The following is a 25246-nucleotide window of genomic DNA, read 5'->3' as shown; positions in this document are numbered from 1 at the left end:
TAACACGTTAGACTATTGATGCAAACCTAGGACAGATATGGACAATGAATTGGAAGTGCAATCATATTATATATTAGGATAGACAAACTATGTCATACATTAATTTATATAATATGTGTAATATATTTATGAAGACATATGAAATGGAGATTGCTAAAAGTGCACTAAGTATGCGGGTGATATACTATGAGCCAGCTGTCTGAAACACTTACCAGAGACATCTCATGAAGATTTGAGAACAGTATGGAACAAACAAAGTCGTCACTACCAATTTTCCAACTTATATTGAATGCTTTCAGTGCAGGCATTTTTTTCTAAATCACTTGTCTCTTCAGAATTTATACTCTGCGATGAAAAACTGTCATCGGTTCGTAAGCGTAGATGAATGCGTGTTGCCATGGTAACGCGTGTACTCTACCATATATTCTAGTAAATCGTATAAAAGTAATATTAAACAAGTATGACATCAAAAATAGAGTACTTGAAGAAGTACCTTTCAAATGACAGTGGAGGAGAAGATGACAAGACCAAGAAGAAGAAAAAGAAAATCAAGAAGCTTAAAAACGTTGTCATTCATGATGATGACCTGGACTGGAAAAAATTTAACCCTCAAAGACAAGACGACGATGATGACGAAGACCCAGGTATGATAACAAATCAGTTAATTATTAACTCATCATTCTTTTTTATTTCCTTTCAGAGGATGCCCCTATTGTAATAGATATCACAGATGACAGGCCAGAATTCATTTTTAATGGAAAGCTGTACAAACAGTAGATCCAGTTAACTTATCCATTGTTAAAGTTGAAAAGGATTTAACACCCTCCCCTCCTGGAAGTAGAGATACATCCTCCAAGGAGACGAAATAGACGACATGATTCTCTGATCTCAGTCCTCGTAGAAGGAATGATAGAGATAGCTCACCTGATTTCAGTCCACCAAGGCAGAATAGAAAAGCTTCTCGAGAGATTTTAGTCCTCCAAGAAGAAAGAGACACACAAGATGGCGATGATAAAGTAGGGTCTAAAAGGATCAGAGAGAGGCATGACTCACCTGATGTCAGTCCCCCCAGGAGGAGAACTAGACATGATTCAGGAACCCTGAACATGATTTAAATCCCCCTAGAAGAAATAGTACCACATACTCAACCAAATACCAATGCTAACAAAAAAGGACCAGGACAACGAAAATCAAGATTTAGCCCCCCAAGAAGGGGTCGACATGGCTCTCCTGATCTCAGTCCACTAAGAGAAAAGAAGTCCAAATAGACCATCAAAAGGAAAGGGTCAAGACCAAACTGACAAAAAATTGATTCCCTCTGTGAAGCATGAATTTGATAAAAAAGCCCTCTTAGAAGAAGTCATAATGGAGCTGTTAGCTCTTCACCTCCAACACAACCGGCACTGAACTAAGTAGTAGTAGAACATTGTTAGGATCAAAAGTAGGGTTACAATCTGCAGATGGTTTAAAAGAAGAAAAGAGCTAGGGCAAATGCCGAGAGAGAGAAGTTTATCAGGTCCTTAGATCCATTAATATCAGGTCGTCAAGCTGAGACAGTGTACAGGGATAAAGAAGGGAGAAAAAAATAGATCCTAAAACTGAAAAAGTGTTAACTGAAGAAGAAGAGAGAAAAAAGAAAGAGGATGATGCTGTATTTGCTCAATGGGGGAGGGGTTAGTGGATAAACAAATGGACAGACTTATGGATAGATGGATGGATGGATGGATGGATGGATGGATGAATGGATTGATGGATGGATGGATAGATGGATGGGCGAATGGATGGATGGATGGATGAATGGATTGATGGATAGATAAATGGATGAATAATGAATGAATGGATTGATAAGGAATAGTATCAAGGGATCAATTGATGATTAGACAGATAATATAATAGGAGTTACTACACTATGAACATAGTGTTATTTTAAACCCTTTAGTGTGTGTTATTTAAACCCTTTAGTGTAGCACAAGTGCAGTCGGCTCAAGAGAACATTGCTGATGACCTTTATGAGATGTCAAAACCTTTAGCTGATATCGTGATGATGAAGACTTAGAGAGACTCTTGAAGGAGAGAGAAAGAGAGAGGTGATCCAATGTTAGCATTTATGAAGAAAAAAAACAAAGGAAATAAAGACACTAAAAATAAAAAGAAACAGAAAAAAGGTAAAGATAATATGACAATTGATAAGCTCATGTACAACACATATATTGTAATATATAACTGTTCTCAATATATTGTAAGACTAATAGAGAAAAGTGGCAAGTAATTTTTTATCTGACATGCTTCCATGACTGGCCATACTAAATTTATTTTGGACCATGTGTTTTTCTTTGTATTGCGTATTTAAGTTTAAACTTCACAAATTAACTAATATATACTTACTGAATATTGACGCTCACTGAATTTTATTCTTTTTATGATGAGTGCTAGAATAATGAGCATGACTATCATGTTTAAAAACGTAATAAAAGGTTTCATTTGTTTCACTTGTTACTGCTAGTGGTCCGTCAAATATTGTGATTATTGAAACAATTACAAATTCAATTATTACAATTATTTGTTGTTGTAGACTTAAGTATCTATGTATTACTGATTATACTAGATACTATATTTTTAAATGTAAAATATTTTCTATTTACTTTGTTTTAATGTGTCTATAGAAAACACCAACTTATCAAGGTTCTTGGCCACAAAATAGATGTGGTATTCGTCCTGGTTATAGATGGGATGGTATTGATCGATCTAATGGATATGAGAATACTCAGTATGCACTTAAAGCTGAGAAAAAGCTCAAGAAGAGTTTTGCCTATAAATGGAGTGTGGAAGATATGTAACTTCCATTTCCTCTTTGTGTTTCTCTTTATAATTGTTTCTCTACTATAATTACTAATTATTAATAATTGTTTACTTAATAATAAATGTACATAATTATGGAAAAAATTAAAAAGGCGTTTCATTAAATTTCAATTAATTGTTGTATAAAGTATTTACCTGTATAGAGAAAATGTATAAAATCACATGTGCATGTGTACATTGTATTTTATATAAGCATATTGGTATGTCTATTTAACAAATTAAAAACAGGAACTTCTGAAATAATAGTGCATATACCTTTCATACTAAAATTAGTCGGCCAACTTCTTTATTTTGAAACATAAATTTACTTAGAGTTTATTTTTACTAGTGTATTAATTTTATGATTATACATAATGAAATTGAAAAATCAACCACTTATATAACAAAAATAAGTTTAAGCATTTGGAGATAATCCTCTGATTGTTTGCTGTAAGCAACATTTTCATTTTCGTTTTCATTTAAAGGAATTGATTGCTCATTTTTTGGTATTCTATAAACTGCTGTAGAATGGTCTACCAATATAATAATAAGTTCCGATGATCCAGTGACATCACTAGAAATAGTTTCATATATATGTTGTGTCTAATGGAGTGATATTATGGTACGTGAAGTAAGATGGTCGTGAAGTATAATAAAGTAAAGGATCATCATAGATCATGTAACCAAACCGTTTTCATCAATATTGGATTATCTGAGACTGTTTGTGTCTGATGAGTTGAAAAAGGGTTGACCTTTACTTTTTACACAACAATTATATCTAACAATTAATATGATTATGAGTACTGATGTCTTTGAATATAAAATTACAAAGTAATGTTCTTTATTTGGAAAAAATCTACTTATGACACTATTTACTAGAGTATTCCAATATATCAATTTTATGATTATACAAAAATGAAATTAAAAATCAAAACAATTTATATAACAAATGTAAGTTAAAACATTGTGAGACAATATTCTGATTTCTCAGTTAAAGGTTAAGAGATTTTCACTTAATTGAATTGATTGTTCCAATAAAATATCTCCCATATTTGTTCATGATGTTGATTGTGTGGTTGAATAGTTATAAGCAACATTCTTTTTAAATGAATTGATTGCTCTGATAAAAACTTCATCTCTAGTTGGTACTACTGCTGTGGAATCACTCTCTGATCTACTAACATAATAATATTGTTCTGATGATGCAGTGACATCACTAGAAATAGTTTCATATGTTGCGTCTAATGGAGTGATATTTGTCCCTATCTCCTCTGATATTGCAATAGAATTATGTCCATGTGATGTAGGTGAAGTAAGATGGTCTGATCATTCTCAGTATAATAAAGTGAAGGATCATCATAGATCATTGTAACCAAACCATTGTCATGAAATATTGGGTTATCTGAGACTGTTTGGTCTGATGAGTTGTAGAGGATTGACCTTTACTCTTACACAACAATTATATCTAACAATTAATAGACTATGAAGATTACTATTATTACCAAACACATTGCAAGGGACACACCAATAATAACTAGTAAAAATGTTTGTTAATTGAGGATTATCTAAAAGGGAACAGGTAAAAACATTTGAAAAATAATATTGTACTTAATTACTACAATCATTATACCTGATAAAGGAGTTTGTAGATGGTGTTGGTACTAGAGAAAAAACCACTTTCACTGGTCACTGTAACAAAATAATATATTATAATATTTAAACATATCAGTAATTAGTATTATAGTTCAAAAACAAACTTAATTACCAAGGTTAAGATTGATTGAAGCCCTAAATTTTAGTATTAATTTTTAATTGATATAATGTATTAATAATCAGTAATATTGAAATAATATTCTACAATTATATGAGTTATTTAATATAAAAAAACATAGGAGCTGTGGTTAAGTAATGAATAGATTAGTGATTGTTGAATGATATAGTCTTGGTTTCAATAACAGCACACTCTACTAACAAGTACGTATGTGTGTGTATGCATTGTGTATGTGTGTATATTGTGTTCAACCATAATTATGTTAGTTGTAAGGATATGGTATTATAGTTATACTACTACTGTGCATGTTCACCATAAAGAATAATATATTGAATTAACATGTATTATTTAGTTGTACTTTGAAATTGAAACATTAGATGCTATCCCTAAATATTTGCAATTGAACATTAAGACACCAAAAGAATATTAGGGTTAATATATATCATCACAGAATGTACTTATGTAAAGTTTGATAGAGATAATACTTATATTGTAGATATACCTGAATGAGAAAAAAGTTTGGTTGGTAAAGGTAATGATGAAATCTCTATAACAAAAGACAAGGATGGACATCATGAACATAGTACATGTCTTCCTTTACTGACCTTGTTGTAAAGGAGCTGCAATGAGTGGTTGACCTAATAATAGATCATTTGGTGATGCTATTGTATAGTCAGTTTTGGCTGATATTGTGATGTTATAATTAACTCCAGGTGTCAACTTAGTAATATTTATTCCTGGATTAGTAAGTTTTCTATAGAGGAGTAATGTATGACATATTGTTAAGATAATAATAGACAATTTTTCTGAGTATACTTTCTATATTTTTACAATTTTATAGACAGTAAATTTTATAGCTAAATAAAATCTTTAACCAGAATGATAGAAAATCTACAATAGTGACTTGTCTTCAATGAGGTTTATTATAGTGATGAGGCTCCATTCACCAAATACCCTTGGATTATATCCTTTCACAATACTCCATTAAGATCTTTGACATATACTCTGTACAGTAATGGAGGTTTTGACATTCCAGTGCAGTTTGATGGCCATTGTGGTTATTCCATGATAATAGAATACTGATTGTAGTATTACTTTTCACTCTTGGATGTGGACGATTATTAACATTTGAGAAATCAGGACAGGCAGGTGAGAGCTAATTTTGTTTATGAAGTAAAGAAAAATTAATTATAAATCTTATTATTCCTACCGTTGTGGTAATGGTTGTGTTCCTGGGCTTGTTGTTTTGATGGCGGTAATGTTGTTTGCAAGATTACTGTCTTGGAAACACAAGCTGCATTGAATTATCATTAAATTAAAGTATGTTTATAATGTTTTTTCTGATTATGAATTCCAATAAAAATATAATACCAGTATCATCCACAGTTAGTTAGCACTGGCTATATCTATAAGTAAATGGAGTAAGAACATGACATTTGATAGTGTGTGTTGGGTTGATTGTTATTGTATTACATTAATAATTATTAGAGGTGTGTTCAATATACTATAAAATGCAAAAATAATTTCTTTAGAACTAGTAGTGCTTACTTGCTGAAAAAATGCATTCTCTATTTGATAAGGACCATAACAAATAGAATCACTTGTAGTGGTATTGGTATAATTTGAAGCGGGACTGGTGGTTTATAACATAGAGACATTTTCTTAGTACATGTCTTCAGTTAAAGCAGATGTAATTGTACCATTATATAGTAGAGTGGAGAATGATTGATCACCATCTAAGGTTAAACGATAAATTTGAAGTGTTATTGGAGTTCAGCTGCATTGTATTCTGTCCCAATAAAGAAGTCTACATAGAAACAAGAAATAATAAAAGTTTTCTAAAATTTCACTCATAAAATAGTTATACTCTAAAATAGATATGTATGCATGCACAAAAACCATAAATGATGACTGTGCAACTATTTGAGTCATGCATGCAATGTGACAATCATGTGACAGTCCATGTAGTATGCATTGAAAAAAAAAAATTACCTTTCAAATGGATTAAAAGTCATCTTTACTTCTGTTGAGTCTGATATGTCACTCACTGTATTATAAAAAAACTAAATGTTTAATATTGTATTGAGTAGGACAAACTATAAAAATATAAGAGATTTCAAAAATGAATTAAAGAAGAACATGATGTAAAGCTCCTTAGCTATCCAATCGTATGTCATAGCCAGAAGTCTTAAAGTAGAAAAAAGTACCGGAGCTATATAAAGAATTAAAATCAAACAGTAGACTTTAATATATAGAAAAATAGTTATCATTAATTTATATAATAGCTAAGACTTTTTATATTTAATAATACTATTACTAATATTTAATAATAGTTGAGTATGCTGGAATATAACAAACAGAATCATAAAAAATTTGAGTCAACTCTATGCTTCATAAGATTCATTTATTTCAAGAAATATAAGGATAAGGAGATACTTATTGCATAAAAATATCTGCTTATAAAATTATAGTCATATATAATATAGAGTATTAAAGTACTTACAGAACGTTGCTCTGATGGGTTTTGTATGTTTGACTTGATTATTCTGTACAGTTCATAAAGATTTAAAAATTTGTGTATTGGACGTAAAATATATCTCTTGACATCTTGTCCAGTGAAATTCCAATGGGGAGTATATATGTTCATCTGTATGCTGCTTCCTACAAGTGGTTTTTCAGAGAGTCAAGGTGGATGTACTAATAAATTGACCTCCCTTGAGCAGTGGTCATGTTATAGCTCAAGTGTAGGTTCATGAACTAATGTAAGTGGAGAGATTGCTCAAGAATAGATTTTTGTGCCAGCTTAATTATGGGGGACATGATCTGTGTGCTTCATAGAGGACATGTTGGCATTCCTGTTATGTATATATATAGGCATGCAGGTTTTTTATGCTAATTTTAATACCGGTAATTCTGGGTGTAACATTTAAACCAGAAACATGTTTTCTCTTGGAAAGAAACGTTGTATATATATCTTATTGCTAAGCATTATGTATAATTGATGATCATTATAATGTACTTACAGAATGTGCTGATTTTAATTGGTTTGAAAAAAGGATAATCAATTCTGTCACATATTCCTCTGATCTAGTAATAAAGAATTAATTAATATAGTCATTTGTTCTCACATAAAATAATAATAATAATAATAATAATAATAATAATAATAATAATAATAATAATAATAATAATAATAATGTTTAATGAGTCTCTTACTTGTATGATGTATTCGTTGTTCTTTTCTAATGGAAATTGGAGTTCATTTATTCTCCTTCTCTCTCAAGTATTTTAAATGGATCAGATGAAGACAAACTAAAGAAAGGACTACCCTATAAAATTTTAGATAACAGGTAAGCATTAAATAAAATATAATGAGGCAAGTAAGTAACCAATTTTTTTCTATTATATCATTATATAATTGTGTTTTGAACACTTACCAACAAACAAAATAAATCAAAAAAAATCGAGTGGGAGCACCATAAAAATATATAAACTCACTTCAATAGGTAAACTTGTTAGCATTAGCAGTGAATATCTGTACTTCCATAAGAACGAATTTGTAGTGTAGAAGGTAGACTTTTCCATATTACTTGAGCTGATATAATGACTTTGGTTTCTTTAACAATGGATAATATATGTGAGCTCTAACATTTTGAACTTGATTTTGTTTGATTTGGTCTATAAAAATATAATAAATTAATTGCTTTTTCAATTAATTTAATTCATCAAGTACATGTAAGTACATATAGCAAACATGGGTTGTATTTACTAGTAACTATGTAGATAACTGGCAGAGCAAGTATGTTAATTCATATGTCCTTATGTATGCTATATCATATATGTGAATGAGGCAAATAATTGAGTAGCCATTTTTGCTTTTGCTATATTATTGTGTTTTGAACACTTAATAACAAAGCAAAACTAAAATCTAAAATAAAGTAGTTCACAATAAAGTTGTCAGTGTACATACAATGTATTATATATATATATATATATATATATATATATATATATATATATATCCTATATCATTATAATGTATCTGATTTACCAGTAGTTTCTGAAGTTGCTTGCACAACATGTATATTGATAGTGTTATTAAACACATACCAGTATACAGTATGTAGTATTTGGTAGTAGATATACCAATATAGTACTGTTGTTTGTTGTGAAACTACTAAAGAGAGGAAATACAGAGTTAATTAATTGATTTATTTCTTATGTGTAAATCCTTGTTAATCTTGAAGACCTCGATTGTTTCCCTGAGATTCTAAATTTGGGTCAATATCTTAGTATACAAACTAGCTAGCTATATGATGAAATAAAATATACTTTAAAAGACTTCCCTTCAGCCACATATATTGTGGTTTTCCCAAAATGATTTATTGTTATGAATTGTTACTTCATGATTGTATCTTATCAGCATTATTTCTCAAAGAGTTATATTCACTATGGTCACCAATTAGGGTACAGCATTGTAATAGCTAATATAAGTTAAATTAACTTAAATATTATAATAATTATATATCGTGTGTATACAAGATATCTGTGGGTATATATATGACCTAAAGATCCAGAGAGTATTGAGAAGAAAAAGTGGACATAGCGGAATCAAACTAGTAACCATTGTTAGTACCTGATTGGCTCTACTATCTAAGTTAGAGCCTATTAGGCACTTATAACATCCCTAATGAACCATAATCTGTTTCACTAAGACATAGATCTATCTACATGTGAGCATTACAATCCTTCTCTATTCATTATATAAATAAGTACTGTGACCCTGAATGATTTGATCATATGGCAAAACACCTTTCATATCTTTGTACTGTAATGTTTTCTGTTGAGATTTAACTTATATGATCATGTACAAAAACATCATTGTTATATCAGACATTTTTTCTTTAGATATGGACCCTTTTTTTATTGTTACCACTTATCTTGAACATTATTAAATCTCTATTGACATCTTTTTAATCTTTTAATATCTAAGTTTGCACAGGTATGGCAGATAACATAAAAAGTGTATACATTATTTAAATATGTGACATTCTACGTCAAAATAAATAACACAAATAAATAAAAAAGGGGTCGCACAGGTAACAAGTCTCCAATGTAGTTTCACAAAAATAGTAAGAGAATGATATTAAATATTGAATGGAGCAGTAACCAATTAATCAGTCTCAAATTAACTCAATTAATTCATAAAATATATAATATTTTGACATATAGTCTATTTCAAGTGTGCAATAAGGAGGATGACAAAAATTAGAATAGATGATGTCATAGTGTCATACTATCCATATGTTTTTTTGAATTAAATTTAAGTTAATTGGGACTGATTGATTGGTTGGTGTCCACTCAATATTTATTATAAATAACAATCCAATTACAAAGTCATTTAAGCCATCTATTTTTAGTTAAAACTGTTGGAGTTCAATTTCCTAAGCACAACAGCTAATATTTTTTTTAATGAACCAATATTAAGCTTTGTAAAGAGGAATCAACAACCGATAACAAAAAACTTAAAGGACTGCTTATATAAAAAACCAGCATTGTTTCCAAAATGTCATTCACTAAAGGTGAAAACTATAGCTTGATCCAAAGTCCTGAACTAACTTATGTGTATTTAAGCTGTTTAAAACACTTTATCTCATTAGTGTTCAACATCACAATATGTCAAAATTTTTCAAATGGCATAAGTTAATATTATACTTAGTAGGTATACCAAAACTGAGGTCAGAGCATTTAACAAAAGAAGAGATTATCAAACAAGTATTATACATTAAAAATCAGTTGGGTATCAAATTACTGTTTTTTGATTATAACACTACACAGAGGCAGGAGTCACACGTAAGTTATATTTATATAGAATTTCATCACTGCTAACGGTATAATGTCTCTCATTGTTACTAATACTGAAGTTGATGACTATTTTGTAATGGATAATATATTGACTGCCAATTGCTGCATGTTATTCTGAAAAAATTAATAACATCACATATTAATTGTAAAGCATATTTAAAAACTTACTCCATCATTTTGTTAAATTTGTACAGATAATTGCTTGAGCTGCTTAGTTGTAGAAACCAAATGACTACAGTCATCTAACAATCCAATCTGGAAACTAGTTGATCTTGATAAACAAAATATTTCAAAGTGTTGTGTCTGAATGATCCAAAGAGGACAATAGTAGGTGTATTTAAGTAGTGTCATTATATGGACACTAGTCTATACTTTGGTTGTATTATATATTTAATTTATACAACAAACAAAGTATTACCTTCCCTGTAATGTTGAATGGTTTCAGTTGGTGGAATGGAGCAATAATAATAATGTTCTGATGATGTAGTGACATTACTATGGAAATAGTTTCATATGTTGCGTCTAATGAAGTGAGATTTGTCCCTGTCTCCTCCATATTGCACAGAATTATGTCCATGTGATGTAGGTGAAGTAAGAGGCGTCGTGAAATCATTCTCAGCATAATAAGTGAAGGATCATCATAGAAATAACCATGTTAGTCCATGTGTTTCATAATCATGACATCAAAAAAAGTTGCACATTCTCTCCGTTACCTAATAGACATAAGTGGTGATACTAATAAAACAGATATTATTATAATGACATAATGTTATTGATTTATTTATACTCCTCATTTCGGGGGACACAACTTGATGATCAATTAGTCAAATACATGTTGCCTTGGATCAATGTACCATATGACTCAATACTAGTCAACAATTACTGACTACTCCATATCTGTCTAAATTTAATGACATTGTAATATGTCTGTAATGTATTAATGTTCAGCATGGTATGGCTGCTCCGCTGAACAATAATATTATTATTAATTAGTAAATAACGGATGTCATTATCACCAATGAATTATATCAATTTTAAATAAAATGTGATGTATACATCAGTGTGATCTTATTCTATAAAAGAAAACAGTAATTTATGGCAAACAAAGACATAGTAAAAATTGTACTCATTTAGTAAGACAAATAATTTCAAAATTTGAAAAATGCAGTGTATGTATTTAAACTTATAATAGAGCATGAAAAAGTTTAAAATTTCAATTACGCCACATAGAATGTAAAAGATTATTATACAAAAATTGGAGGTAAGTTATGTGGTAAGTGAATGTACAAAGTGTTCCATCGAACACAGAAAAGAAACCTCATGTATTAGCTAAAAAATATTTTAGTAATACACCCACTAAATAGAAACTACTACATTAAACTATTGATCTGTTTGTTTGCTTGTATTGTAGAAATACCAGAGTATGTCAACATACTGTGTTGCCATTGTATCTGACAATAAGAAGTCAATCACCATGGAAACGACTTGTAATGGTAAATGATTCGGAAAGGGATACACCAATAATTAGTAAAATTGTTTGTTGGTTGAATTACATATTATTAGGTATTGTTATCAGGTTTATTTATACCTCCTCCTTTCTGGGACACATTTGATAAATCATTGTAGTCATCTCCTTAATCCACGATGGCTCAGAACAGACTATCTCCCTTAGGACCTCCATTAGGGACTGGCTTTGCCCATACTGTTCAAGAGTATACAGACTATATTTTATTTATCCCAAAAAAATTAGGTACTCTATATACACTAGTTCTATAAACATAGGGCAAAAAATTAAATCTTTATAAACATAATAAAAATATACCAATATATAATAAAAATATGTTAAATATTTAGTATAGGTGTAAAATCTAAATTAAATATATAAAAATTAGTAATTAATGACTGTTATTAAACCGTATGAACTAATATTATATCAAATTAAAATAAAATGTGAAATAAAATTTACATAGGAGACAAAGTCGCACTTGTTTACTAATTCAAGCAAACTAAAATCTATGATTGATGTAAAAATAGGTGAATAAGTAGTTATTGCTAACATTACGGCATGATCACTGGAGGTCTTTGAGAATAAAATTATAATAAAAAAACAAACATCACTATATTGGGGACATAAATATACTTACTACAACATTTTTAGTACCGCCCAACATACTTTTACTAAAACTATTAAATTTTATGCTTATACACAAATGAAATTGAAAATCAAAAACAATTTATATAACAAAATGTAAGTTAGAATATTGTGAGATAATCTTCTGATTTCTCAGTTTAAAAGGTTCGCTCTCTTTATAAGCAACATTTTCACTTAAATTGAATTGAATTTTTCCAATGAAAACTATCTCCATATTTGTTGATGACGTTTTTGTGGGTGAAGAGTTGTAAGCAACATTTCTTTTTTATTGAATGATGGCTCTTGATAAACCTTCATCTCGTATTAGGTACTATATAAAACTGATGTGGAATCACTCTCTGAGTCTACTAATATAATAATAATGTTCTGATGATGCAGTGACATCACTAGAAATAGTTTTCATATGTTGTGTCTAATGGAGTGATTGTTTGTGTGTATATTTTCCTCCGATATTGTAACAGGATTATGTCCATGTGGTGTAGGTGAAGTAAGAGGGTCATGATCATTCTGTCAGCGTAAAATAAAGTGAAGATCATCATAGATCATTGTAACCAAAATACGTTTTCATCAAATATGGGGATTATCTGGAGGACTGTTTGTGTGTTGATGGGAGTTCTTTGAAGAGGATTGACCCCTGTACTCTTTAACACATCAATCAATTATATCTAACAATTAAATATGATTACAATTACAATGAAGACTACTATTATTTGAAGCAAAGCAATTGCAAGGGCGGACACACAATAATAATTAGTAATCTCTTGTTTGTCGATTGAGGGTTATTATCTAAAGAAGAAAAATTAAAAGCACAATTTGAAATTTAATATTGTACTTCAAGTTTATTATTCATCAGTATACCTGATAAAGTTGTGGATGATGACTTTGTTGGTACTAGAGAAGAATCACTTTCACTGGTCACTGTAAAAAAATAAATATATAATAAATTTTTAATGTATCAGTCATGACTATTACATAGTTTAAAGGACAAATTTTTAAATACCAAAGTCTTAAGATTGATTGAAGCCCTAAATTTTAGCATAATTTTTAATTGATATAATGTATTAATAATCAGGTGATATTGAAAATAATATTTCTACAGTTATGTGTGTATTTAATAAAGAAAAACCATCAGGAATTGTAGTTCATAAATGAATAGATTAGGGGTTGTTAATATGAAGGTAGTTATTATTTCAATAACAACACGCTCTACTAGCAAGTAAGTATGTGTGTGTATGCATGTGTGTGTGTTGTGTATATTGTGTTCAACCATAATTGTTAGTTGTAGAGAATATTGGTATTATAGTACACTACTACTGTACCTGTTCAACATAAAGAAGAATATTATTGAATTAATATGTAATTATTTAGATGTACTTGAATTTGAAAAGGGCTAGATGCTATCACTATATTATATTTACTATTATACAAGGACACCAATAAATAATATTACATTAATTATAATGAGCGCAAAATGTTACTGTTATAAAAGTTTTGCTAAATAAACTCTTATGTTATAGGATGTACCTGAATGAGAAAAATGCTGAGGTTGGCAAAGGTAAAGATGATTGTAATCTCTATAATCAAAGACACAGATATCATTAAAATATACTATAGTCTTCAATTACTGACCATGTTGTAAAAGGAGCTGCAATGAGTGGTTGACCTAATAATAGGTCATTTGGTGAGGCTATTGTATAGGTCAGTTTTGGCTGATATTGTGATGTTATAATTAACTCCCTGGTGTCAAAACTTAGTAATATTGATTCCTGGATAGTATGTTTTCTATAGAGGAGTAATGTATGACATATTGTTAAGATAGTAATTAGACAATTTTCTTTAGTATACCACTCCTTTTATAATTATAGACAATAAATTATATCGCTAAATGAAACCTTTAACAGAATGATAGAAAATATAAATATGACTTGTCCTCAATGAGGTTATTTATAGTGATGAGGATCCATTCACCACATACCTTTGGATTATATCCTTTCAGAAATACTCCATTAAGATCTTTGACAGATACTCTGTACAGTAATGGAGGTCTCTTGACATCCCAGTGTGCAGTTTGATGGCCATTCTGGCTCATCCCACAATAATAGAATACTGATTGTAGTATTACTTTTTACTCTGGGATGTGGATATTATTATTACATTTTGAGAAATCAGGTGACAGGCAAATGAGAGCTAATTTTGTTTATGAAGTAAAGAACATTAAATTATAAATCTTATTATTCCTACCATTTGGTAGTGGCTGTGTTCCTGGGCTTGTGGTTTCAATGGCGGTAATGTTGTTTGCAAGATTACCATCTTGGAACACAAGTTGCATTGAATTATCATTAAAAATTATAACATGTTATTGTTTTTCTTGATTACGAATTCCAATAAAATATATACCAGTATCATCCACAGTTAGTTTAGCACTGGCTATAATCTATAATTAAATGGAGTAAGAAATTGACATTTGATAGTGTGTTGGGTTGATTGTTACAGTATTACAATTAATAATTATTAGTGGTGTCTTCAATATACTATAAACAATATTGAACAAACTAATTTCTTAAGGACTAGCTAGTACTTACTTGCTGAAAATGTATTCTCTATTTGATAAGGGACCATAACAAATAGAATCACTTTGTAGTGGTATTGGTATAATTTGAAGCGACTGGTGGTTTTATAACATAGAGACATTTCCTTAGTACATCTTCAGTTAAAGCAGATTAATTGTACCAGTATATAGTAGAGTGGAGAAAGATCGAAGACCATCAAAGGCTAAACGATAAATTGAGGTGTTATTGGAGTCAGCTGCATTGTATTCTGTCCAATACAAGAAGTCTACATAGAAACAAGAATAATAAAAGTTTTCTAAAATTTCCGTCATAAAATAGTTATACTCTAAATTAGATATGTATCATGCAACAAAAAAAAAAACTATAAAATGTGCACGAATGACTGTGCAAAACTATTTGAGACATGTATGGAATGTGGCAGTCATGTAGCATGCATTGGAAAAATACTTACCTTTCAAATGGATTAAAAGTCATCTCTACTTCTGTTGAGTATGATATACCACTCACTCTATTATAAACTAAATATATACTATTGTACATGTATTGAGTAAGTCAAACTATAAACTATAAGACGATTAAAGAATGATTGATAGAAGATGATGTAAAGTTCCTCAGCTATCCAATCATATGTCATAGCCAGTGGTTTTAATTGATAAAAAAGTATGTAGCTATAATAAAGAATAAAATCAAATAATAAAACTGTATATATAGAAAAATAGATATCATTAATACATATAATAATAGCTAAGACTTTTATTATTTAATAATACTATTACTAATATTTAATAATAGTTGAGTATGCTGAATATAACCAAAACAAAATCATAAAATTTGAGTCAACTCTATTGCTTCATAAGATTCAATTTATTTCAAAGAAATAAGGAGATACTTATTGCATAAAAATATCTGCTATAAAATTATAGTCATTATTATATAGAGTATTAAAACTAAGACTTTTATTAATAATAGTCTAGTATGATGGACTATAACAAAACAGAATTTTAAAATAGTCAAAGTCAATTATATTGCTTTATAAGATTCAATTTATTTTAAGATCTATAAAGAGACATTTATTGCATAAAATTGTTACTATTGTATAGAATTAAAGTAACTTACAGAAAGTTGTTGTGATGGATTGTCCATGTTTGACTTGATTATTGTGTACTGTTCAATAATATTATACAAATTGGTATATTGAATGTAAAATATATTTCTTGACATCTTGTCCACGTGCAATGGGAGAATGGATGTTCATTGTACTGCTTCTTTATAAGTGGTTCAGAGAGTCCAGGTGGATGTATTAATAAATGGACCTCCTTGAGCTGTGGTCATGTATAGTTCAACTGTAGGTTCATGAACTAATGAAGGTAGAAAAAGTATACAAGTATAGATAATGGTCGCAGCTCAATTATATGGAGTGTGATATGTGTGCTTCATTAGAGACATGATGACATTCTGTTATGCATATAATTATATATATTAGAGGTATGTTAATTATGCTAATTTTAATATTTGGGTTATAATTCTGACAACAGATCACATCCTATACAATTTATGAAAGTAACATTAAACCAGAACATGTTCTAGTCATCTCTTAAAATGATATGTGTGTGTGTATCTTATTGCTAAGCATTATGTATAACTGATGATCATTATAATGTTACTTACAGAATGTGCTAATTTTAATTGGTTCTGAAAAAGGATAATTAGTTCTATCACATATTCCTCTGATCTAGTAATAAAGAATTAATTAATATAGTCGTTTGTTCTCACATAAATAATAATAATAATAATAATAATATAATAATAATAATGTTTAATTTGTCTCTTACTTGTATGATGTTATTCATTGTTCTTTTCCAATGGAAATTGGAGTTCATTTATCTCACTTCTCCTCTCAAGTATTTTAAATGGATCAGATGAAGAACAAATTAAAAAAAGGACTACCCTATAAAATTTTAGATAACATCACACTCAGGTAGCATTAAATAAACAGTTTAATTTAATGAGGCAAAAGTAGCCATTTTTTTTCTATTATATCATTATATAATTGTGTTTGAAAACACTTAACAACAAACCAAAATAAAATCTTAAGAGCGAGTGGTAGACCATAATTTGTCAGTTATATATAAACTCACTTCAATAGGTAAACTTGTTCTGCATTAGCAGTGAATATCTGTACTTCATAAGAACGGATTTGTAGTGAGATGGTAGACTTGTCCCATATACTTGAGCAGGATATAATGTTTTGGTTCTTTAACAATGGATAATATACATGAGCTCTAACATTTTGAACTTGATTTTGTTTGATTTTGGTCTATTAAAATATAATAAACGATTAATTGCTTTTTAAATTAATTTACTTCATCGAGTACATGTAAGTACCCATATAGCAGCATGGGTTGTATTTACCAGTAACTATGTAGATAAGTGACAGAGTAAGTATGTTAATTCATATGTCCTTATATACATGTATGCTATATCATTATGTGAATGAGGCAAATAATTGAGTAGCCATTTTTTGCTTTTGCTACATATTGTGTTTTGAACACTTAATGACAAGCACAACTAGAATCTAAAAATAAAGTCTCTCTTCTCTCTCTCTCTGTCTCTCTCTCTGTCTCTCTCTCTCCTCTCTCTCTCTCTCTCTCTATATATATATCTTTATCATTATAATGTTATCTGATTTACCAGTAGTTCTGAAGTTGCTTGCACAACATGTATTAGTGACAGTGTTATTAACACATACAATTATACAATATGTTGTATTTGGTAGTAGAATCCAATATAGTACTGTTGTTTGTAGTGAACTCCTACAAGAGAGGATATATACAGTTAATTGATGAATTCCCTCCATAGGTGAATCATTGTTTATGAGAAATTTGGAAGATCTCTGTTTATATATCATTTCCCTAAGATACCAAATTTGGTGAATTCTTATATATAAAAACTAGTTAGCTAATGTGAGGTAATATATTTTACTTTAAAAGACTTCCTTCAACACATGATATTGTGGTTTCCCAAATTGAATTATTGTTATGAAATGTTACTTAATAATTGTATCTTGTCAGCATTATTTCTCAAGAGTTGTATTCAATATAAACGTTAATAAGTATATAGAATTGTACATTGTAATAGCTAATACAAGTTAAAGTAACTTAAAATATTATAATATATTTATGTGTATATATATATCTGCAGTATGCATGTGACCTAATGTTTCTGAGGAGAATTAAGAAAATTGGACATTGCCGAATCAGACAAGCAACCTCAGTTTACGTACCTGATTGCTCCATTATCTAATTTAAGAGTCCATCCAACAGTATAGGCCACTAATATTCCTAACTAACCACACCTATTTTCGAAAATATTAAGACATGTACATGTGAGCATTACAATCCTTCTCTTTTCATTATATAACTCGTGACCCTGAATAATTTGATCATTAGCAGAACATCTTTCGGTCTGCACTATAACGTTTTCTGTGAGATCTTAACTTATATTGTCATGTACAAACACATAAAACACATGTTTTATATTAGACATTTTTTTCTTTACATGCTGGGACCTTTTTATTATTACCCTTTATCCTTTGAACATAACTAATCTCTATTTACATCTTTTTAATCTTTTAATATCTACATGCACATGTATGGCCGGATAACACAAAGTGTTACATTATTTAAATACATGGATTCTATATATATCAAGAGAAATAATACAAGTAAAATTACAAAAGGAGTCTTACAAGTAACAAGTCTCCAATGCAGCTTCAGAAAATAGTAAGAAAATGATATTATATATTGAATGGTCAGCAACCAATCAAACGTCTCAATTGACTAAAATATTCATATATTGCACAACATTTCAACTTGGAGTCTTTTCAAGCGTGCAATAAGGAGATGACAAAATTAGAATAGATGGTGTTGTAGTACCATAAGTTATATGGTAAAATGTTGTGTGTTTTATGAATTAAAGTTAAATTGAGGTCAGAGTATTTAATAATAGGAATAGATTATCAAATAAGTATATACATTAAATATATAACTTACTGTTTGTGATATAACTAGACCAGAAGCAGGAGTCCTACTGTAAGTATATTATATAGAATTTCATCACCATTGTTCATTGTATAATAATGTCTCCATTGTACTAATACTGAAGTTGATGACTCATTTGTACTGTTGATATCTGACTGCCAATTGCTGCATGTATTCTGAAAATTAATAACATCAATATTAATTTGTAAAGCATATTTAAAACTTCTTTATCATTAATTAAGTTTTACAGATAATTGCTTGAGCTGCAGTTTGTAGAAACCACAATGACTACAGTCACTAACAATCCAATCGGAACTAGTTTGCATCTGGTAAACAAAATATTTCAAAGTGTTGTGTCTGACTGATCGAAGGAGGGACAATAGACTAGGTTTAAATAGTCCTCGTTATATGACACAAATCTATACTTCAGTTATTTGTATACACATTTACTTTACCACAACACAAAGTATGGACTTCCTGTAATGTGAATGGTTTCAGTTGTGGAATGAAGTAGGAGCACTGTGAATAACCATGTTAGTCAATGTGTGATAATCATAACATTGACAAAACTTACATATATCACCGATCAATAAAGGCGAGATAATAAACAAATACATTGTATTAGGTATTGTTATCGGGTTTATTTATAGTCCTCCTTTCTGGACATACTTGATTATCAATGTAATCAAATACATGATGACCTAGATCATGTGCCTTATGACTCATACTGTCAAGAGTACATATATTCTATTCTATCTTAAGTTAGGAATATTAAGACTATAATAGTACTCCATGAGGACCAATATATAGGGTTGGTATTACATGGCTTCAGTAAACAATAGTAATGTTATTATTATTAATTAGTGATAATGATATCATTGTCACCAATGAATCGTATCATTAATAATATGTAATGCATTACATAGTGATAACACCAAATGTAGTAATTAAATTCTATGATTGATGTGACAGGAATAAGTTATCATTCAGCATTTGTGGCCAGACTGGTAATACCAGTTTGACAACTCTACCAGGTGGTTAGAGGTTTTTAGTGAAGTATTAATTGGCAAAGAATGAGGACGTTACTTTAGTGATTGTTTGTGGATGAAGGAGTTTTGTCTCATGCGATAGGAGGCCCGTGCACCTGTGCCAATCATTTTTGTGGATAAATATAGGGATGTGTATGAGAGAGGGTTAGTTCCCACTTGGTTGACCACACTACAGGATTAGAGTACACGTTATTGTGTAGTATTTATTATAGAGATATGAAAAGTTTAAAATTTCAATCACACACCACATAGAAATTTGGAGTTTAAGTTATGTGGTAAAGGATATTTACAAGTATTCCAATGTAAATAGAAAACCTTATGTATCAGCTTAATATTTAACAAATACACCCACGGAATTAGCAAATTATATATTAGCTATTGATTATATTTGTTCTTTGTTTATTAAAATGTCAGTCTGTTTCCAATCATATCATGTTGTCTTATTGATCTATCCTTTACATCCATTATTTCATCTGAGTGTACTTCTATCTATCCATAGTCAATCACCATGGAAACAACTTGTAATGGTAATGTTGTATAATCATTCTGATATTTACTATTAAGTACTTACATAAACTAATTTTAGTTATTGTATCAACTGTAGTGATAGTGACAGTGATAGTGATGGTGATAGTGATGGTAATAGTGATGGTGCATAGTATGGTGATAGTGAGGTGATTAGTGACTGTAATAGTGATGGTGCATAGTGATGGTTAATAGTAATGTGATAGTGATGGTAATAGTGATGGTGATAGTGACTGTAATAGTGATGGTGAGTGATGGTGATAGTGATGGTAATAGTGATGGTAATAGTGAATGTGATAGTGATGGTGATAGTGATGGTGGTGATAATAGTGATGGTGATAGTGATGGTGATAGTGACTGTAATAGTGATGATAATAGCGATAGCGATGTGATGGTAGTGATCTCCGTGGTTATTAAATTGTTGGATGATTGTGAAGTAAATTGTGAATGTAATAACAACTTTGGTACATAAAAAAACACATTGAAAGTAAAAACAATATAATTATTTATTATATATTTTGAGATAATCCACCGATCGTTTAGTTACAACATTATAAGCAACATTTTAACTTAATTGATGATGATTTCCAATGAAATATCTCCCATATTTGTTGATGACGTTATTTGTGTGGTTGAAGAGTTATAAGTAGCCTCTTTTTTAATTGAATTGATTGCTCTGATAAACCTTCATCTCTATTTGGTACTGCTGTGGAATCACTCTGGTGGTCTACTAACATAATAATATTGTTCTGATGATGCAGTGACATCACTAGCAATAGTTTTCGTATGTTGTGTCTAATGGAGTGATATTTGTTCTTATCGTCCTCTGATATTGCAATAGAATTATGTCCATGTAATATGGGTGAAGTAAGACGGTTGGGAGCATTAATATTATCAGTATAATAAGTGGAGGATCGTCATAGCTCATTGCATTGTCAACAAATGTTAGGTTAGTTGATAGTACTTTTGTGTCTGATGAGTTGAAGAAGGTTGACCTTTATTCTTTAACGCAGCAATACCTAACAATTATTATTACGGTATACGGTTTCATAATGGTTATTAATATTAGTGCAGAAAATGATGCTCCTATAATCATTGACATAGCGGTCGTGGATTGAGAGTCGGTTCCTAGAGGAATCCCAAATATTCAAAAAAGTATTGAATATATTACCTGATTTAGACATTGTTGATGATGACGGTAATATAAAAGAGATACTCTCAGAGTCACTATAATAAAATAAAAGATTAATAGAAATGAATTGTTCTGAAATTGATGCAGTTAATGAATAAAAAAATACTGTAAAATAAATACTATAATATTTTAATAATAATAATAATAATAATAATATTATTATTATTATATGTTTTTAAACAAGACTTAGATATGTGTACTATGGAATTTACAATTAAGTATATGCTAAGCAACTTGTAAGACTTTCTTTTATTTACCACTCACTAGAAACAGTTAAGCAGCCAGTTAAAGATATAGATGCAGAGGAGACACGAGGAATGATGTCTACAATAAAGGACAATGTAGTCATAATCAGTGATCATAGTTCTGATTGCCTTATATCATTAATATAGTACATGTCTTCAATTACTGACCTTGTTTGTAAAGGAGCTACAATGAGTGGTTGACCTAATAATAGATCATTTGAAGATGATATTGTATAGTCACAGTTTTGGCTGATATTGTGATGTTATAATTAACTCCTGATGTCAAATTAGTAATATTATAACAAATCTATAATAGTTTCCCTGTAATATATATAAGGTTCAAGAATAGATAAATGAATGTTTTTCCACAAATTTTAGATGTATCCAAAGTACAATGCAATATTTTTGTCAAGAATTATGGCAGACAACTGATATTTATTAATTCTATAATGATATTCCAATAGCTAATGAGGTGTTCTTATTCCTTCACTACAGTATTAACATTACCTTAGGATTATATCCAGGCACAACTGCTCCATTGGAATCATTGACATATACTTTTATACAGTAGAGGAAGTCTTGATATCATTTGACTAGAGCAAGCTGATGGCCATTGTGGTTCATCCCATGTAATAGAGAATATTAGTTGTAGTATGACTGATCGCTCTTGGACGTGGACGATTATCAATGTTTGAGAAGTCCAGGTGACAAGCACATGATAGCTAATATAATAAAAAAATATTGCACTTAACCTTTACTGATTTTTGCTATATTCATTTTGAGTTCAGGAATGTAGTTACAATGGCTTACATGGCAATGACTGTGTTCCTGGACTAGTAGTTTCAAAGTTTAGTGATGCTATTGATTTGTGTACTTTGTGTTGCTTGGATTGCCTTCAAATGGATAATATATTAATTGTGCAGTATTACTAGTTCTAATTCAGTCAAATAAAATACCAGTATCATCAACAGTTAAACTTAGCGTCCTGAATATCTGAGAAGAACACAATTACTGATTTCAGAAATATAAAGAAAACTTACTTTTCAAAAAACATTTCATTGTAATGAATATGGACCAAAACAAATATTATCATCATCTTCTCTATAAGGTTTTGACATAATTTGAAGTGGCTGACGATTTATAAAATAAAGACAGTTCCTTAATACATCCTCTGTTAGAGCAGATGTAAGACTACCATTATAAAATAACAAAGAGGGATGGTGACTCCTGACTTTAAAGTCTAAACGATAAAATTGAACTGGGGGAATTAGCTTGTGTGAGGATTCAGTCCAATGTAGGAGTCTAATAAAGAAATAAGAAATGAGGACTTGCATAAAAAATAAAATAGGAATTAGACAACATATTAAGTGATAATATTTACTACACTCTTACCCTTCAAAAGGGTTGATAATTATCTCTACTTGTAGTGAGTTGTAGTCTGTTTCTTTGCTTCCTTCATAGATAGTTTTTTAAAATCTATTTCCAAATTTCGATCATTCAAACTAATTATTCTGAAATGATCATTATCTATATTTCCTCCAACAATGTAGAGTTTTTGAGCTATCCAATCATAGTCATAGCTACTGGTCTTAAATTGGTTAATGTATACAACTAAAGAAGAAAGGAAGCACATATAAGAGTAAAATTAACACTTACATACCTATAAATCTTATATAGTACCAGTTGAAGGCAGCCATACAATATTGCATAGTATAAAAAATGGTTGACCCTTGACCTTTAAATTAATTATAAATGATTTCAATTTCAACAAGCTTGAATTTATTTGTTCAGGTCATTTTAATGTATTTCATAATGTAAATCATATTATTGTAGATATTATTAGTTTTTTGTATTTCGTATGGTAACATCTACTTTTACAATTTATATACCAATGATGTATTAATGTATTTAAATATAATAAAAGAAAACAAATAATTAACTTTGTTAAAAAGTGTTTGTTATTATTTACCTCTTCTGATTGTAATGGATTATCAATTCTGACTTTATCACTACATACTGTCTTTGTTCTGACATTTCTTTGACATGAAATACATGTCTTCTTTCTTTTGTCTAGTGCAATTGGAACATTTATATTTGTTTGTTTAGATTCCATATAGTATTTGAGAGGATCCAGGTGGATGTACCAAGTACTCTCCCCTGCTTGTGATGTAGTCATATAAGTTAACTGCAGGTTTATGAGCTAAATGAATAATTAAGTCAACTGCAGACTCATGAAACTAGAATGAATTAATTAATAAAGAGGTTATTGTATTTTGAGTAAGTAATCACAGGATTGTTTATTGCTTGGTATTTGACTCACAGAATGTACTAATTTTGATAGGTTCTGATAAGGGTATTGTTTTCTAGTTGTTGTCCCTCCACCTAATAAAATAAGAATTATTTAATTTATAATACATCATTAATATATACTATTAACCTGTACAATGTAGTCAGTATTATTTGCTAATGGAAAGTAAAGTTCATTGTTATTGTTTCTTATCTCAATTGTTTTAAATGGATCAGTTCGAGATAAATTAATAAAAGGACTTCCCTATTGATGAAGTATCATGATATATAACTAATACAAAGGATTTTAGAGGAAAACATTTACAGGACTACTTTTTGCACATGGAATATAAACTAAACTAATGAAGTTTATGTCATACTTACTTTAATATGTAACTTGTCAGCATCAGCAGTAATATCTGTTACTTCATAAGAATTAGGTCGTAGTGTAGAAAGGTAGACTTTTCCATATTACTTGAGCTGATATAACACTTTTGGTTATTTAACAATGGATAATATACATGAGCTCTAACATTTTCTGAACTTGATTTTGTTTGATTTGTCCTACTAGAAGACATTAGAATGAAATATATATCATAATAGTTTGATTTAGTCTATAATTACTTAATATAATGGTTACAATAGTTATACTTTGAATGTGGTCATCTAATAATACATGACTGGTCACTCGCATAATGACAGACAGACTTTAG

At 29.7% G+C, this 25246-nt stretch overlaps 1 protein-coding gene across 1 annotated transcript; it reads left to right on the top strand.

Annotated features, from left to right (window-relative positions):
- Positions 1-460: 460 nt before the first annotated feature.
- LOC121391386 (BUD13 homolog) lies at positions 461-2837 on the top strand. Its single transcript, XM_041523039.1, is given in 7 exon segments — positions 461-644; positions 1525-1586; positions 1589-1677; positions 1963-2030; positions 2033-2082; positions 2084-2119; positions 2664-2837. Coding segments are annotated over 7 exon segments (663 nt in total).
- The last annotated feature ends 22409 nt before the right edge of the window (positions 2838-25246 follow it).

The sequence above is a fragment of the Gigantopelta aegis genome, unplaced genomic scaffold (assembly GCF_016097555.1).
Source record: "Gigantopelta aegis isolate Gae_Host unplaced genomic scaffold, Gae_host_genome ctg2271_pilon_pilon, whole genome shotgun sequence".
Taxonomy (NCBI): Eukaryota; Metazoa; Mollusca; class Gastropoda; order Neomphalida; family Peltospiridae; genus Gigantopelta; species Gigantopelta aegis.
The sequence above is the reverse complement of the archived record's forward strand: the minus strand, read 5'-3'. Positions and strand labels throughout refer to the sequence as shown.